The 18,735-nt window shown below is 32.7% G+C and overlaps 2 protein-coding genes across 2 annotated transcripts; one reads left to right on the top strand and one right to left on the bottom strand.

Annotated features, from left to right (window-relative positions):
* Positions 1-10,491: 10,491 nt before the first annotated feature.
* On the top strand, positions 10,492-12,622 carry LOC108483767 (uncharacterized). Its single transcript, XM_017787340.2, has 3 exons — positions 10,492-10,841; positions 10,950-11,074; positions 12,073-12,622. The coding sequence occupies exons 1-3, from the start codon at positions 10,703-10,705 to the stop codon at positions 12,355-12,357; spliced, it is 549 nt and encodes a 182-aa protein (XP_017642829.1). The 5' UTR covers positions 10,492-10,702; the 3' UTR covers positions 12,358-12,622.
* A 101-nt stretch (positions 12,623-12,723) lies between these two features.
* On the bottom strand, positions 12,724-16,354 carry LOC108483766 (mitochondrial thiamine diphosphate carrier 2-like). Its single transcript, XM_017787339.2, has 7 exons — positions 15,797-16,354; positions 14,894-15,010; positions 14,590-14,701; positions 14,217-14,344; positions 13,807-13,959; positions 13,240-13,386; positions 12,724-13,163 (listed from the first exon to the last, which is right to left on the bottom strand). Exons 1-7 carry the CDS (start codon positions 15,911-15,913, stop codon positions 12,939-12,941), a joined length of 999 nt encoding a protein of 332 aa, XP_017642828.1. The 5' UTR covers positions 15,914-16,354; the 3' UTR covers positions 12,724-12,938.
* Between the last annotated feature and the right edge of the window lie 2,381 nt (positions 16,355-18,735).

The raw sequence follows: 18,735 nt of genomic DNA, 5'->3' as shown, positions 1-18,735 counted from the left end.
TTGCACGAAATTTTTAAGTAATATTTGCAATTTTACATTAATGTTGAAAATAAAATATTATAAATATTATTTTATGTTTTTATAATTAAAATTCAATTTATAAAATTATTAAATAATAATTTAAATCATGTCATATTGGTTTGAATTTACAAAATCTTTATTTTAAACTTGACTCATGCTAGCCGGTTTTATTATTATTAAATAATAATTAAAATCATGTAATATTGGTTTGTCATGTATATTATTTTTTAAAATTGTAATATATATAATTTTTGTTAATTTTGTAATAAAAATTTAAAATATGTTTTATGTGATCATATTTATTTATAAAATCAGACTTCAGGACATAACAATAATAAAATTATTCTTCTTTGATAATTATTTCAACAAAATAAAATTTATAATTACTTGAATAATTTATTTGATTTTTGACTGAAAGGTTATTTTTAGAAAAATTAAAAATGATAGGGTCTAATTTTATAATTTTTAATAAAGGAAATTCTTAATTTTTAAAAGGTTGAAAACTATGAGGGCTTAAATTGTGATTTAGGAATGTTGAGTACCTTTAAATATAAGATAGGACTAAATTGGAAAAGAAAACCAATAAATAATTAAATCTATAAATATCCTAACACATAAGAGTTTTCTTTATCATCAATACAGAAGGCAGCTTTTTTCAAGGCAACTGATTATCCTTGTGGCATGGCAGAGTGTGAAATTTTAAATTATTAATATTATTGAAATAATGTATTATAATTTTAAAAGTATAATCTATTTTTAAAATAACAAAACATGGAGATAAATAATATAACTGTCACGTGTCATTATAATAGATATGCCATGTGTCAATGAATGAAGTGTCTATGTTAGTGGGACCTAACACCTTGTATTTACATTTTTCTCTTTTTCTATAATTGGGGAAGGAGATAGCCAAATTTTTATGCTTACAACATACTATTTTTATTACTTAACCAAGAGATTGTTGAGGAGTTATTAGTGTTTTGAATTTATCATATATATTGGTACATGGATCAATTGCATAACAAAAAAATGAATAAGGCTGATGGTTTATGAATTATGACCAACTAAAGGAAGTTGCTTGGGGTTTTGGAGTTATCTTCTTTATACCCGCTGTTTTGCATTACTTTACCTTTAATACTTGCACTAGAAGTAAAGCGGCATTGAATAATTCATATGTGTAATGCCCCAACTTAGAGTGAAGTTAGGAATTTGATTTAAAATAAAATTATATAATTTTAGGTGTAAAAATTATGTTAAAAATAACTTAAATTGGATACTTGACAAATAAAAGGGATTAGAACTGCTAATATCTCGTTTGATTAATGAGTTAATTTTCCCCTTGTCCTTTTAATTACGCCCCTACTTGAAACTTGTTGAAGAGATAATCGATAGTTAGTTAGTAAAGTAACAGAAACAATTAGTTAGTTAGGAGTTGATAGTTAATATATAAAGACATATAAGTTGTGATTTTATAATACATTTTTTCATTAATCAGAAATTGATTTCTGTAAATTTCTTGTTCTTTCACCTGTGCACACCAATTCTTCACTGTTGCCGGAGTTCTCAACATGGTATCAAAGCAACTGGGGGGCTGGCAAGGGGCCCGACCCTCCTAAAATGAAATTTTTTTCATTTAAGCCCTTTAATTTTTTTTTAAAATTTTAAATTAGTAAAGGTAAAATTACACTTTGTCCCCTAAAACTAATAAAAAATTAATTTAATCCTTTAAAGTTATAAAGATATAGGCTACTCAAATAGTGAAATTGTATTTTTACTATCATAAAAATTAAAATTTAATTTGTATCCCCCCTAAAAAACATTTCTGCCTTCGCCCCTGAGAGCAACCCTCGACTGACTCATTCCGACCGTTGTAGTCCATGTGTTTCTTTATCACTCGCTTCTCACTTGTGGATAGTTGATTGCGATTTGCCCAACACTGTTCTGTTTTTCTATTCATGCTTTATTTTCTGTTCGTGATTCGGTGCAATGGTTAATTCTTCTGATCTTTTAGTTGATTTCAATCACCCTCTGTACTTGCATCCACCTGATACCCCAGGTGCATTACTCGTTTCTTATCAACTTCTTGAGATTGGAAACTGTTAGAATTAAGTGACTTGAATTCTTATTTAAATAAAATACGATGGAAAATAAAATAAAAGTAAAATCCATATAGAACTAGACTTCTTTTATTTTATTTTAGAATAAGGTTTTTTAAACCTTATTAAACTCCATCCATTTTATATTGATTAGGATAAGGTGTTTCAATCCTACTAGAATATGGCTTTACAAGCCTATAAATAGACATAGTCTATTCCTCTTGTATTGATTCAAATTTTCGACATAGTGAATTTTCTTCTCCTCTGCCCGTGGTTTTTTCCCGAAAGGGTTTCCATGTAAAATTTGTGTGTTCTTTATTTTATTTTTTATTTTATTTTATTTTTCACAAATTGGTATCAAAGCTTCCGGGTTGTTCATCTCAATCACAGTAATGGCGTCTTTGAAGTATAAAATTCCGCTGTTGGATCGCAACACCAGATTTGCATTGTGGCAGATTAAGATGCAAGCAGTTCTTGCACAGATGAATTTGGAGGATACCCTACTAGGGATAGATAAGATGCCTTCAACATTAACAGATGAAGAGAAGAAGCGTAAGGATCGAACGGCGTTAACACATTTACATCTGTATTTGTCCAATGAAATTTTGCAGGATGTGATGAAAGAGAAGATTGTCGCTGCATTATGGAAGAGGCTAGAACAAATATGTATGTCGAAAACTCTAACAAGCAAGTTGCATATGAAGTAGCGTCTTTATGCTCATCGTTTGGAGGAAGGTGCGTTTGTACACGGACACTTAACAATGTTTAAAGAAATTCTCTCAAACTTAGAGGCCATGGAGGTTCAGTATGATAAGGAAGATCTAGGGTTGATTTTACTTTGTTCGTTGCCCCCGTCTTATTCAACCTTTAGAGACACGATTTTATATAGCCTCGAGTCTCTCACAGTTGATGAGTTTTATGATTCTTTAACCTCGTATGATAAGATAAAGCATCTTGTGGTTAAACCCGACTCCTAGGGAGAATGTCTCATTGTTCATGGGAGACAAGATCAGAATGCTGATGATGATCGTGGTAGGACACAGGAACAGAATCCTCGTGGTAAATCTAAGGGTAGATTGAAGTCTTCAAACAAAGGTAAAACTTGTAACTTTTGCAAGAAGAAAGGGCACATTAAATCCGAGTGCTATAAGCTACAAAATAAGATTAAAAGGGAGGCTGCGAATCAAAAGGGAAAACAACCAGAAAATTCTGGTGAAGTTGATGTTGTAAAAGACTACAACGATGGTGAACTTCTAGTCGCTTTTGTCAATGATTCTAAAGTAAACGATGAGTGGATACTTGATTCAGGCTATACCTTCCACATGAGTCCCAATCGGGATTGGTTTACAACTTATGAAACAGTGTCTGAAGGTGTTGTTTTGATGAGAAATAATGCTTCGTGTAAAATCGCAGGTGTTGAAACAATTAAAGTTAAGATGTTTGATGAAGTTGTCAGAAAACTTAGTGACATACGGCATGTTCTAGAATTGAAAAGAAATTTAATTTGGTTGAGTACTCTTGATTTAAAATGGTACAGATACACAGCTGAAAGTGGGGTTTTAAAGATTTCCAAAGGGTCCCTTGTTGTGATGAAAGGGCAGATAAAGATTGCCAAGTTATATGTTTTGCAGGGTTCTACTGTTACTAGTGATGCAGCTGTCGCTTCCTCTTCCTTGTCAGATGATGATATTATTAAACTTTGGCATATGCGCCTAGGGCATATGAGTGAGAATGGCATGGCAGAATTGAAAAAAAGAGGACTTCTTGATGGGCAAGGAATTTGCAAACTGAATTTCTGTGAGCACTGTGTTTTTGAGAAGAAAAAGAGAGTTTGATTCACAAGAGGAATCCATAACACGAAGGGAACGTTGGAGTATATTCATTCTGATCTGTGGGGGCTATCCAGAGTGCCTTCGAGAGGTGGAGCTAATTATATGCTAACTTTTATTGATGATTTTTCCAGAAAATTTTGGGCGTTCTTCCTGCAGCAGAAAAGCGATGTGTTTTCCACATTTAAGTCTTGGAAAATTATGATTGAAAAACAGACGAGAAAACAGATAAAATACCTCCTCACAGACAATGACTTAGAGTTCTGTTCTGATGAGTTTAATAGATTATGCAAGTCAGAAGGGATCATGAGACACTTGACAGTTTGTCATACTCCACAGCAAAACAGCGTTGCAGAACGAATGAACAGAACGATCATGGAGAAGGTTCGATGTATGTTGTTAAATGCCAACTTACCGAAGTCATTTTGGGTAGAAGCAGCCTCTACTGTATGTTTTTTGATCAACCGATCTCCATCTGTTGCCATTGAGAAAAAGACTCTACAAGAGGTATGGTTTGGTAATCCTGCTAATTATTCTGATTTAAAGATTTTTGAGAGTCCTGCGTATGCTCATGTTGATAATGGAAAATTGGAACTGAGATCCATTAAATGCGTTTTTCTTGGTTATAAAGCTAGTGTAAAAGGGTATAAGTTATGGTGTCCTGAAAATAGAAAAGTTGTGGTTAGCAGAGATATTGTTTTTGATGAAACTGTTATGCTACCTAACTTATCTCTTAAAGACTCTTCCAATAAAGAAAATCAAAAGCAGGTGGAGCATCAGATTAATACAGAGTCAACTCCTCAAGGCAGAACAAAAAATGAGAATAGAGTTGCTTCTTCACCACAATACTCTATCGCCAAAAACAGAACTAGAAGAGAAATTAAACCTCCAAAGAAGAATGCCGATGCTGATCTAGTTGCTTATGCTTTAAATGTGGCTGAAGATATAGATGAGAATCAAGAGCCATTTAATTATTTCGAGGTCATTATGAATGTGAAGACTCAGAAAAGTGGATGTTTGTTATGCAATAAGAGATGGAATCACTCCACAAAAACAGAACATGGGACCTTGTGAAACTTCCTAAAGGTAAAAAGGCTGTTCGTTGTAAATGGGTGTTTAAAAAGAAAGAAGGGACTCCAGGAGTTAAAGATCCCAGATATAAAGCAAGGCTTGTTGTAAAGGGTTACAGTCAAATTCTAGGAGTGGACTTTATAGATGTGTTCTCTCCAGTTGTTAAGCATAGTTCGATTTGAGCTTTGCTTGGTATTGTGGCCATGCATGATTTGGAGCTTGAGCAGTTAGATGTAAAAACTACATTTCTGCATGCAAAACTTGAGGAGGATATTTACATATAACAACCAGAGGGTTTTATAGTCTCAGAAAAAGATGACTATGTTTGCTTGCTGAGAAAGTCCCTTTACAGTTTGAAACAGTCACCAAGACAGTGGTACAAGAGGTTTGATTCCTTTATGACTTCTCATGATTTCAAAAGAAGTAATTTAGACAGTTGTGTTTACTTTAAAAAAAACAGTGATAGTTCTTTTGTGTATCTACTTCTTTATGTTGATGACATGTTGATAGCAGCAAAAGATAAATGAGAGATAAGAAAGGTCAAAGCCCAAAAAAGTGAAGAATTTGAGATGAAAAATTTAGGACCATCAGAGAAGATACTTGGTATGGAGATTCTCAGAGATAGAAAAGCAAGTAAATTGTACCTAAGTCAGAAGGGGTACATTGAGAAAGTTCTTTGCAGGTTCAATATGCAAAGTGCTATGCCTGTTAGTACTCTTTTAGCAGCCCATTTCAGACTTTCATCGGCTTGTCTCCACAATCAGATGATGAGATTGAGTACATGTCACATGTTCCATACTCTAGTGCAGTGGGATCTCTTACGTATGCTATGGTTTGTTCACGTCCAGATTTATCATATGCAGTCAGTGCAGTTAGCAGATACATGGCAAATCCTGGTAAACAACATTGAAAAGTAGTTCAGTGGATTTTAAGATACTTACGAGGCACTATTGATGTTTGCTTAGAAGAACTAAAGATGGAGTCATAGGGTATGTTGATGCTGATTTTGCTAGAGACCTTGATAGAAGAAGATCTCTCACAGGTTACGTCTTTATAATCGGAGATTGTGCAATTAGTTGGAAAGCCATTTTGCAAACTACAGTCACTTTGTCTACCACTAAAGCTGAGTACATGACGATTATTGATGCTTGTAAAGAAGCTATTTGGTTGAAGAGACTATTTAGTGAACTCAATGAAGACCTTCAAATCAGTACAGTATTTTGTGACAGTCAGAGTGCCATCTTCCTTACAAAAGATTAAATGTTTCATGAGAGAACAAAACATATTGATGTTCGGTATCATTTTGTTCGTGATATTATTGCTCGTGGTGATATTGTTGTGAGCAAAATTAGTACTCATGAAAATCCTGCAGATATGATGACTAAGTCACTTCCTATAACCAAGTTTGAGCATTGCTTAGACTTGGTTGGTGTTCATTGTTGAAGTTAAACCCTTAAGGGGTTTTATGGAAGAGGTGGAGAACTTGTTCATTAAAAGTTTGCGATGAAGAACTTGTTCATTGAAAATTTGTATCAAGGTGGAGATTGTTAGAATTAAGTGACTCGAATTCTTATTTAAATAAAATACGATGGAAAATAAAATAAAAGTAAAATCCATATAGAACTAGACTTCTTTTATTTTATGTTAGAATAAGGTTTTTAAACCTTATTAAACTCCATCTATTTTATATTGATTAGAATAAGGTGTTTCAATCCTACTAGAATATGGCTTTACAATCCTATATATAGACATAGTCTATTCCTCTTGTATTGATTCAAATTTTCGACGTAGTGAATTTTCTTCTCCTCTGCCCATGGTTTTTTCCCGAAAGGGTTTCCACGTAAAATTTGTTTGCTCTTTATTTTATTTTTATTTTATTTTATTTTTCACAGAAACTATAATATTTGGACCCGATCTATGTAAATTCCGTCATTGGCAAAAAACAAGTTAGGATTTGTGGATGAGACCTTTTCTAAAGAATCAATAATAGAGGATTTGTACTCCCAATAGGAATATTGTAATGTCTTAGTTTTGTCGTGGATCTTGAACACAGTTAGCAAAGAACTTTCAGCAAGGATAGTTTTTGCTTCCAGTGCAACAGTTGTTAATTTGGAAATATCTTGATGACTGTTTTAATAAAGTTGATAGATCTCAAGTCTATTTTATGCATCGGGAGATCACTTCTTACCTTCAAGGAACTGCTTCAATGTGTGTATTTCACTAAATTATGCTTGCTTTGAGATGAGTATGATGCTCTTGTGCCTTTCTCTTCTTATGGCTGTGAATAATCAAAACAAAATACTAAACATGTTACTTAGCAGCGTCTATTTCAGTTTTTGATGGGCTTAAATGAAACCTATAATGCAGTTCATAATCAAATTTTACTAATGAATCCATTGCCTTGTATAAATCAAGCATACCTTATGTTAACGCAAAAGAGTCTTAAAGGTAGCATGCTTCAGGGCTTGTCATTCCCAATCCAACTTCTGTGTATTTTACTAATGTGGCTTAGAAGAAGAGGTTCAATGGCGTGTGTGATCATTGTAAAACCAAGAGGCATAGAAGGGAGAATTATTATAGGTTAATTAGATACCCTCTGATTTTAAGTTCACTAAAACGAAGGCTTCAACTAGATCTGTGGTGAATAATGTTGTGGTGATTGATTATGTTGATATGGTTGGTGACATTGGTGCATCCAATAACCCTTAAGCACCTTTGTTTACACAAGTACAATATCAACAAATTCTGAATTTATTGAATAAAGAATCTTCAGTTGAAGTTGCTGCAAGTTAGGCAAGGATGATTGTTGAAAAATCAGGTTCGAAAAACGGAACGAAAAATAGTTTTAAGGGAAAACCAGAGTTTTAATTTTTTTCCAAAAACAAGAACTTGGTTGTGTTATCTAAAGTAATAAACACTTAATCAAAATCGTACCTTTATGATTCGTCTAGGATGAATGCTTCGATCGAGTAGTCTTCTCCGTTATACTCAAGCTCACGTCCGCCAAGTGTGGGCTTGCTTCGAATTAGAAAATTTTTCACAAAATTACTAGTGGGGTAATTTTGTAATTTCTTTAAAATTCTAGGGTCAAGTTGTAAATAACAAGAATATCTCTAGAAATTTTCTGCAATAATTATTTAGAAATTTTCTCTCTACAACTTTTCTTAAATTCAAGTGTATGAGAATAATAACTCATGCTCCCTTTATATAGGGAGAGTTTAGAGAGAGTTCAATTAGGATTAGAATTAATCACATTCATACTAAATTAATAAAATATTATCTAAATAAATATTAAGTTAAATTTAATATCTCATATTAATATTAAATTAATAAAATATTATCTAAATAAATATTAAATTTAATTTAATATCTAATATTAATATTAAATACTATCAGGATTTTAAAATGAAGTACTTAAGTGAGTTAGAAATATTTCCTTGGTATAGAGGTGGCACGATCGAGCAAGGGAATTGTTTTGAACCAAAGGAAATATGTGTTGGAGTTAATAGCAGAAGTTTGGTTAGGAGAGGCAAAAACAATCAACACGCCTCTTGAGCAAAATCAGGAACTCACTACAGCTGAGTATGATGAAGTTGTACATTCAGGAGATTGTAACGATGAACTAATTTCAGATTGTCAACATATCAAAGACTCATGGGTCGGTTGTTGTATTCAAAAAATACATGGCCAGACATATCATTTGCAGTTCAACATTTGAGCCAGTTTACACGAAAACCAAAGAAATTCTATTTTGAAGCAGCACTTCGAATTGTTCGATACATAAAGAAGAACCCTGACTAATGGACTTTGTTGGCTGCATCAAATAAATTACAACTTGTTGCCTATTGCAATTCGGATTGGGTCGTGTTCCTTATTTCTAAAAAGTCCATCACTGGGTTCTACATCAAACTTGAAGATTCTCTCATCTTTTGGAAGTCAGAGAAGCAGGATATGGTCTCACATTCATCGGTTAAAGCTAAGTATAGAAGCATGGCATCGACAGTTGCAGAAATAGTATGGTTGGATGGCTTGTTAAAAGAAATATGTCTTAATAAACTTGATCCAATGTTGTTACTTTTTGACAGTCAAGCAGCGCTCCAGATTGTTGCAAATCCTGTATTCCATGAGCGAACCAAACACAGAGAAATTAATTGTCAATTTGTAAGGAAAAAATACGAGATGGAATGATACGAACATAGTATGTGTGGACTAATGAACAACTTGCAGACGTGATGACTAAGGAGTTTGGAGTCTAGTACCATGAATATTTGATATCCAAGCTAGGGGTCAAGGATCTCTACCACTCTCCAACTTGAGGGGGAGTGTTGAAGAGATAATCGATAGTTAGTTAAGAGCTGATAGTTAATATATAAATACATATCAATTGTAATTTTATAATACAATTTTTCATTAATCAAAAACGGATTTATATAAATTTCTTCTTCTTTCACTTTCGCACACCAATTCTTCACTGCTGCTGGAGTTCTCAACAAAACTCTAGTAGGTATAAGATAGCATAACCTTTTTCCATTTGCAAAGGTGTAGTTTACGAGTACTCGTCTGATGATCCAACCAAAAATAGCTAATAAATTGATCAATTATTTTTTTGGTGTAATCAATATGTCCTTTGGGTTTGTTTTATATTCGTGAAGATTAATTTTTTCTAAATTTGTAATTAATCCTTTTAAGACTATTACTTTTAAAAGTAAGAATAATATTTAATACATAATTAGTACATAAATCTCATGCATTATCAATAAATAATAATATGACACATAAATAATATTTAAAAATGAACATACTGCGTACATATATTTTTTATTCTTTAATCTTAATATTTTCATTACTTTAATCTCCATTATTTTGTAGAGATTTCTAACTTACGAATGCTAATAAATTTTTTTTGGCAAGGGATATAAAATTTAATAATAATTGAATTTGACCAAATTACAACATACATTAGGTTTCATGGTACAAATTATAAAATGAAAAGTGTAAGGAAATATTATCATTATAATTTTACATTATACATCAATAAAAAGATAGAGTTGAGAAAACAAAATTTATCATTAAAATATTTTTCTTCGACTTTTAAACATCGCTTCATACTTGTGGAGTTACATAAATAAAAAAGAAATTATTTTGATGTTATTGTATGAAAATACTTAAATATTGAATGTTATTTATAATGATAAATTATAATTTAATTAGTATATAATTATAACACCAATTAAATAATAATTAATTTAAAATAAATATTATAATAATTAAAATATTTATTGATTAAATTGGATTGTAAGTTTAAACGCCTTAAAACACATTTTCTCATAAATCATTCTAAAAATTAATTTGTCGTTGTAAATAAGGTAAGGCCACAATGAAACTAACGTGGTGTCCAATAAAATCACCACGTGGCAAACCAGAATCAACCGTTACTCTTCCGTATTAAATAAACCAGCGCGTGGTTTCCAAACATGATTCACTATTCAGCTCCCCCTCTCTCCTCCGATCGCTTTCTCTCACAACAAACCCCAAAGCATAAAACCCAGAAATCCTTATTACGGTTTTAATGACCGTACAGCTCGGGAACAACTGATTTAGAGTCAAATAAACAATCTGGGTCTTTTCTTTTATGCCGGAAAGTAGAAGGCTTTTTAGGAAAAGACGGAGAACTAAGCGAGAGTGATGGGTCAGGCATTTCGTCGAGCGACTGGTAGGCTTCGATCGGTGGACCAAACTCAACCCACAAAACCAAGAAGACCTTTGGGTCCCACCGATGAACAGAAGATATCCAGAGTTTCACAGCATGAAAATCTTGATCATGGTAATTCGTTTCCCCCATTCAAATAAAATGGAAGTTTGAATTTTGTTGTTGAGTTTTTTTTTTTTCCTGTTTTTGACGGGTGATTGAATTGAACTTTTGGGTTTAAAGCAAGTGTTGCAAGAAGTAATCCTGAGAATGTATTGGAAGAAAGAGATCCCAAGTATGACGCAATGCTAAGTCAAATGGTGGGTAGGATTTCAGCTAAGCCTGGTGGCAAACTTGAGATGGGTGAGGTCAGTTCATTAAAGTTGTGTTCTTTTTAGTTTGGTTTTATTTTAACTAATAACAGTTAATTGATGAATGGGATTTATAGCTATAATGGTGTTCAATAGAATCAAAACAATGCCTTAGAGCCTTAGGAATATATTTTTTGCAAGGTTTCCCCTTGAAGGAAATGGGAAGTAAAGACATCCAGATGGTAAACTAGGGAACTATTTGTACAAGGAATTGAACCACAGAACAATTTTTTAGGGCATTTTTGAAGTTTAGAAATTTGATTCATTGACTGGCTGTTCCTTAGAATAGCCATTTTAGTTAAAATCTCCAAAAACATGGAACAGTCATTCCAAACTCTCCCCTCGGAATGGCTACTCTGGATGGCAAGGAATTGGTAACACTTTTTAGGATGAATTTGCTTACTCATCTGTTTAGGTTCTTTTGAAGTGATAAGTGCCAGAATGCAAGTTCACGTTAAAAGAGCGGTTGGTTTAGCTCCAATCTTGAGCAACATTCATATTCATCCCCTCTATTGGAACTTGACTAACATAGCTAATGACTTTTTTTTTTTTTTTTCCTTTTTCGATTTAAGAATGTGTAGTCCTTATGTTTCTCCTCTAGGTCTTTTACCCCTCTTATACTGTTTAAACTCTCTGCCTTTGTGTTTATTCAACTTCTAGTGCCATTTCTATGAGAACAAATTTTGGGGGATTTGATGAACTTTAGACCTCCACTGATAAGGGAGCACAGAGGTTTTGCCGCTTGTTTACTGGATCTGATAGACTTACGATATTCATTTAAATGGAGCGATGAGTAGCTAATGTAAAGAATTTAGTAAAATGCTTTCACCTGGTATTGGCGGATGTTATCAATTTGTTTATTGTTCATTTTTTCTCTTACAGTTTTGGTTTTGGATACATTGTTTCTTTCTGTTAATGGTGATGGAGAGAGATATTTTTGCTATGATATAGCGTTCTTTTAATGTTGGTTAATAATTAAATACCGACTACTACAGGCATCTGTGGCTGAAAATCCTAGCAGGCCTTTGCCAAAATTGCGGAACACAACGGTTGAGTCAGGACGATATGAAGAAAGGCCCGCACCTCTGGGAACCTTGAATGTGAAACAGCTACGCCACATCATGCTTTTACATCAGGGCAAGGCCGATGATCATGAAGGTCCTATGGATGTTAACCAGATTGCGGAGAAGTTCAGACTGGATGTTGCTCAGGTCCAAACTATCCTGCAATTTATATCCATTCCCCCAGAGGACAACATTAAACCGGAAAAACACTATTAGAGACCACTACTGACTTCCATTTCTTTTGAAACTACAAATTTGGGTTTTCTGTTGAATAAAGTGCCGGTACATTTCAGGAGAAAATTTTGAAGTTTTATCATTTGACAAAGTGGTTTATATTCCTCTGCATGTAGAGAGGAACAATTTAGAATGGTTTTGATGTTACGATAAATATACTGTATGATGAATTTATTATGTAATTTTTTATATCCAGTCTTTTTTGAAAGGAAAAAAATAATGCAAGAGTAGGTGTTGTTACGAACCAGAGTTATTGTTTGATTTAAATTATCTTGCAAAGTTGATAAATCAGTCATCATGGCAATATAGGCTTTGCAATAGCATTTCCTTGAGGTTCAAACAGAGGAATAAGAAGCAACTCTACATATTGATTTCACCACTGAATTTTATACTCTAAATCATATGAACTCAATGCTTATGAATGATGACAAAATTGAATGTAATAACAGGATACCTCCCTTCCCTCTCTTTTTTCCCCTTATTCTAAGAGGGCCTTTCAAAAATCCAGGGAAAAGAATGAATTATGTAATAGATGAGAAGGAAAATAAAAATGGAAATCTGGGTTAGGTTGAAGTAAAAATGGACTCTAACCAATCTGATGTAAACTCATAAGCCACAAATGTTACAGCACCAGCTGGTGCAGCTTTGATTGTTGATGGAACAATTCCCTTATAAAGACCATGCCAACCCTCTGACTTCAAAATCCGATGTAAGGCATCAAACAAGTTCCTATAAGCACACTGTTCTACTCGAGCACCGTACTTTGGGTGCCGCTGTAGTCCTTCAATCTGCAACCGACCAATAATAATGAAGTTGCATGAGGTGTTATCACAGATTGCTTGATGCTACAGTATAAGATCTCACCTGGAATCTTTTCTTGACTACATCAAGCGGATGACATACAAGTTTTGCGCATGTGCCAGCTGCTAGGCCACAAATGAAAAGTTGAAAACTTGAAAGGCTATCACCCGTGGTTGAGCTTATACTGGATGATCTCAAATTGTTCCAAGCCTAAGATGAAGACATACAAACCAAAACAACATCAGAAAGAGTTCTTTAGAAAATACTTATTCAACCATTCAAACTACAAATAAGAACACACCAAGAGCAAATCAACATTTCAATATATTCAAGAAATGAAATATACTCTTAAAACTTAACCAGCATCACAATATGTGCTAAACTAACACTTTATGAATTTCATAGCTTGTGAGAAACAATAATATAGGAATCACCAAAAATGCGTTATTTACTGTATGCATCATTGTGTGTATATATATTTAACATTAAAAGGCAACTAAACAACTTCCATAAATAACATCCAATTCCCATGTTTCTAAACAGCAAAGAGATTACAGAATACATGAATTGTTTATACCAATCATTTATAGGAAAAGAACCTTTTAAAGTATAAAAGAACTAAAGCCTCACCATGCACCAACGCTTAAACGTATCATATGTTCCAAATTGCAAGCCAGCATAAGGAATGATCTCAACCAGTGTTGGTGACAATCCAGCATACAATCCTCTGAAGCCACGAGTTCTAAGTATATCAAAAATTGCTGAACTCATGTTGGGATATATCTACATGTAAGAGATACAAAATAAATGAGATACTTTGAAGAAATTAAAGCTTTTGCAGTAATATATATGAGGATGCATCGGGTGTTTGCATGCTAGAAATTTTTGCACCTCACTTTACAAGTGATACAACTATAATTTTTTACCCAAAAAGGTTATGAACTCATAATCCTATAAGGAATCAAAAATATATTCCCTTCACACGAATGAAATGTTAACCAAGCAGAAAATAACATCACACCATAAGTCAAATTTAATACCTTAGGTTCACCTTGTGAAGCTAATATAGTCCGCAGAAGATCAAAAGGATAAGATCCAACAGTAGCTGCACACCCTGCTAAGGCACCGCTGATGTAAGAAAGGTAGGGGCTTAAATTAATGTGATCAGCTGCACCATCACAAAACAAGGGGACGACAGATCAAAATGTAAGAAACAACATAAAGCTATCATCGAAAACAATAAAGCCAAATATTCCAATACATCACATATAATGGTGGACATCAAGGACAAAGGATTTGTATGCTTCCATATTAACTAGCTGTACATACAAGATTACTTTCAATATATAGCATAACCTAAAACTTTTACTTTTGATCAGAGCATAGGAAAAGGCACTGTGCAATGTAAATTACCTGTCTTGGAAGAACCAGAAACAAATGTTTTCAATTTGTGCAGAACTGCAAATTGTATGGCAGTGTATGGCATAACCATAAGTAAAGCTGGGACATTACCACGCCAAAAACCCTGCAATAAACAAGCACAGTGAAAGGGAAAAAAGAAGAAACAGCAACTGAGCAATCAGAAAAGAAAAGGCTACCTAACAATGCGGCTAAATATAGAAATTAATAAGCACTCTATATGGACCATTCACAAACATAACCAGTAAAATAGAAGAGGAAACAAACATACAAGTTCACAAGTAAATGGCCTTCATACCGGTAAACCCTCTTCCCTGAATATCTCCTTTGTTGCTTGAAACATTCCAGTGTATTTTGATGATCCTGGAAGATCTCTCCGAATCAAAGCCCATGAAGCTGTTGGCTCCAATTGAACCTATCAGCATAGTGAAAAAAAATTCAAAGCATTAATATATACTGAGACACATGGCCAAGGCTGAGATGAAAATTCTTATAAATGAGTGCATATGGAACAAGATGAAGGTTGTATGTCATACAAGGTGGCTAAAATGATGAGAACATGATCAAGATAATTAAACATGGAAAAAGGAGACAAAACTCTCCAATGAGTAGCGAATCTTGACAATATTATATATATGTATGTATATACGTTCTCACGTATCACATGATTACACAATATGATTCACACAATCAGCGTGGGAAGGTCCAAGAAAGGCTTAGTTTTGTCGCTGTTGTGACACCCAATGAAGTGAATTTGTAGGCTAAATATGAACATTATGCAGTCAGTGTTTCAAGGCTGATTTCACTGTCTATATACATATACGCATAGTTATCTCACTCACATACTATGTTTATTACCAGAATTGTTACTTAATCAACTAAGTGAAGCGTGTATTTTGAAATGCAACATTACAAGCTAAACTCATTTGATTTCACCTAACACTCTACCAGGTCTCTAACAACTTGTTCTCTAAGATTTTGTTTGGTAGCAAGGATTGGGAAACTTGTTAAGCTACAACGTAAAAAACTAATATGAACCCTAACAATTAGGTTGACAAGGTTTTTGATCCTTGAACTCTATCAATCATTCATACCAAGCAAAGCCTAAAAAACAATAAAAAACCCAAAAATAATTTCATAAATATAAGAACAGATATAATAATTCTAATTCTCCTCATATTAACAAAGAAATTGGTTTGACCTGGAATCTTATCTTAATAACATCAAGAGGAGAAGTAACCGTCCGGGAAATGCCACCGGCAATGGCGCCTGCACTAGCATCAAGTAATGCCCTTTTTAATTGCCCTGGCTCTTCCATTGCCAGAGCTTAGCTTTTTTATTAGAAAAAAAGAAAACAAAAAACTTTTCTTTCTCTCGCCCTGTGGATTTAGGCAACCGAATTGAAAACCCAAATTTCAAAAGGGCGAAAGGGATTATAAAGATAAGGCTAGCGAGAGAATGCAGGAGATGAAAAAGAGATCAAGGAGAAAGAAAAAGAAGAAAAAAAAACAAATAGAGAAAAGGAAAAGGGAGGCGGAAATCGGGAAGAGTTGGGGGATAAAGTGAAGAGCCACCATTGAATTAAAGGTGCTTTATGAATAGAAAGGGAGAGGGCGATTAAAGAAATAATCTTTCGCTTTTTGCGGTCTTAATGGATTGAGAAGGGCGATTCCATGTAAAAGAAGCTCAAAGAACACCCAGAAACAAAATACAGTTGAGAATCTTGAGATGGATGATGGGGGTAATATTTTATTATTTGAAAGATTAAATACTAATTATTTTATATCGCTTTTTTAATTATAAACGAGATCAATTCTTAACTTAATGATATCATTATTATTATAATAATAAAAATATATTTTAATGTCCTCAAAATATATTTTTTATTATGATAATAATATTTGTATCAGTCAGATTAAAACTTAATCAGTAAGTATTAAATTTTTTAATTTTGTTTTTCTCAAAGAATTGAGAAAGTTCATTTGTTTCTTAATAATTTTCTTTCAGAACTTGTGTTCAATGTTAGTGTTTCATATTTAATTTCTAAAGTAAGATAGTCAATAGAAGTGACTCTTTCTTGATGGACCACCAATGGACACACTCTTTATTTATCCCTCTAGGATATTACTTGTACTACATATGGACTTCATTTTTTTATATTTCATTTATGATTTATGTTTAATATTCGAGTTTTTTTAATAATATCGTCTTTAATATTTCAACTCAAATCTATTTTTAAATTTATATGTTCTATTGCTACACATAACGCTTATTAATAGAGTTTTAAAAATAACATTCATAGAATATAGTATATATATATATATATAAATAGAATATATCATTTATATTATTATTTAAAACAACAAATATTTTTATAAAACAAAAGAATATATAACTTTAAGGGTTTTTTTTTATTGTTGTTGTTGTTTGCATACAATTTAAAAATATATATTTACATGATAGGATTTCAATTTGATATCTCAAAATCTTCTTTTATTTGATTTTTACCATGTCAATTAAAATCACCTTTGATTTTCATATCAAGTTTGTCATAACCTAATGTTAAAATTTACTTATAAAATTTAGTACATTGTCATTGGAATTTTAGACTTCATAAGTAGTGACAGGGGTTGATAAATATCCTATAGAGTTATAATGAAATATTAAAAATGAATATTTAAAAAAAAAGAGATGTGTCAATTTTTAAAGTTACTTGTAAAATAAAAAAGTATATTGTCGTAAATTAAATACTAACCATTTTCAAAATACTAATATTTTTATTTATTTTATTCAGATAAATAATTTTTAAAAAAGGTATTGAAATTTCATGAGTTAAAATTTATTATAAAATTGAATAATGATTTAAAAGCGAGGAATATAAAAATATATAATATGATATCAATTATTTTTAATAATGTAAAACATAGGACTATATATTAATTAAGAATGTGCTCGAAATAAAGGATAATAAATATGTAGTGATAAGTAAGAAAAGGCAAATAAATTGTTTATTTTGGATAAAAGAATAATTTATCTTCCACTCTCGATATCTACAATAATCTTTATTATTCATAACACTTTCTCTTGATATCTATGTCTTGTTAAAATTTAATGGGATAAAAAACTGAATGAACGAAAATAATACAAAATATCAACATTACTATTTGATATTCATATAAAATTCCTTAGTGATTCATTAAATTAACTTGTTATACCCTTATCTAAGCTTAGACACATGGTAGCACGAGAAGTGGTCCAAGAAGCACCTATAGATGACTCTCTTTTTGGTACCATTCAACTGGTCACCCAATGACCAACCACTCTCACATTGCCCATAGGGAGACCATTCGTCTTCAGCCACTTGATGTACCATCCATCATGGACGGTATTAGCATCACACTCTCATCCTTAAGAGGGGACCATTGAGGCTTAAAAGCTCCATACTACCTCATTAAAGCGAATGTCAAAGTAGGCCTATGCAATACTACACTTGACAACAATAGACATATAACAGACCTACCACTTGGCCAACCACACAAGTAGGTCACCATCCGTACTGTCAATGACGTGACACTATTAGGCAATGGGACCTTTCCCTTATATATACTTCAATCCATGATGAGTGGGGGATCTTTCTTTTCCTCTCTTTTTACTCCCTTAAACCATATACCCTAGCACTCCACAATTCCTCTACTTATCTCCCTTCTCCTTCCTTCCTACTCTTCCTACTCCGGCTTTTCGCCTGTAATAGTTGAACCGTCCCCCTCATCATCACCATCATCTCTTTCGTATCTCCTCTTTGTTGAACACTAGTATCAACAAGACTATAACAACATCTATTTAGATGCATATCAAGTTTTTTCGTGAACTACCAAACTAATAAGATATTTAGAAGTGATTGTATCTATCATAAGAGAATAACTTTATTCATAGTCGATGCCAATATTTTACAAAAATCACAGTGTTACAAATCTTACTTTATATCTTAAAAAATTAATTTTTTGTAACTTTGTTTTTGCAAAAAAGTTTATTTGTACCCCACTAACTTTATACTTGTAGATATTTGGATTATAAGTAAAAAAGGCTTAAGATTTTGTAAATGAACCCAATGCCCTATAACGTTATTCCAAATCTAGAATG

The sequence above is a fragment of the Gossypium arboreum genome, chromosome 3, assembly GCF_025698485.1.
Source record: "Gossypium arboreum isolate Shixiya-1 chromosome 3, ASM2569848v2, whole genome shotgun sequence".
NCBI classification, from domain to species: Eukaryota; Viridiplantae; Streptophyta; class Magnoliopsida; order Malvales; family Malvaceae; genus Gossypium; species Gossypium arboreum.
The sequence above is the reverse complement of the archived record's forward strand: the minus strand, read 5'-3'. Positions and strand labels throughout refer to the sequence as shown.

Excerpts from the sequence above, each read along its gene's own strand:
- LOC108483766 (XM_017787339.2), bottom strand. The coding sequence starts at position 15,913 with ATGGAAGAGCCAGGGCAATTAAAAAGGGCATTACTTGATGCTAGTGCA. Across the intron at positions 14,345-14,589 it reads TTCTGGTTCTTCCAAGACAG|CTGATCACATTAATTTAAGC; the intron begins GTAATTTACATT and ends GTGATGGTGCAG. Across the intron at positions 13,164-13,239 it reads TAGTCAAGAAAAGATTCCAG|ATTGAAGGACTACAGCGGCA; the intron begins GTGAGATCTTAT and ends GGTCGGTTGCAG.
- LOC108483767 (XM_017787340.2), top strand. The coding sequence starts at position 10,703 with ATGGGTCAGGCATTTCGTCGAGCGACTGGTAGGCTTCGATCGGTGGAC. Across the intron at positions 10,842-10,949 it reads GCATGAAAATCTTGATCATG|CAAGTGTTGCAAGAAGTAAT; the intron begins GTAATTCGTTTC and ends TTGGGTTTAAAG. Across the intron at positions 11,075-12,072 it reads GCAAACTTGAGATGGGTGAG|GCATCTGTGGCTGAAAATCC; the intron begins GTCAGTTCATTA and ends CGACTACTACAG.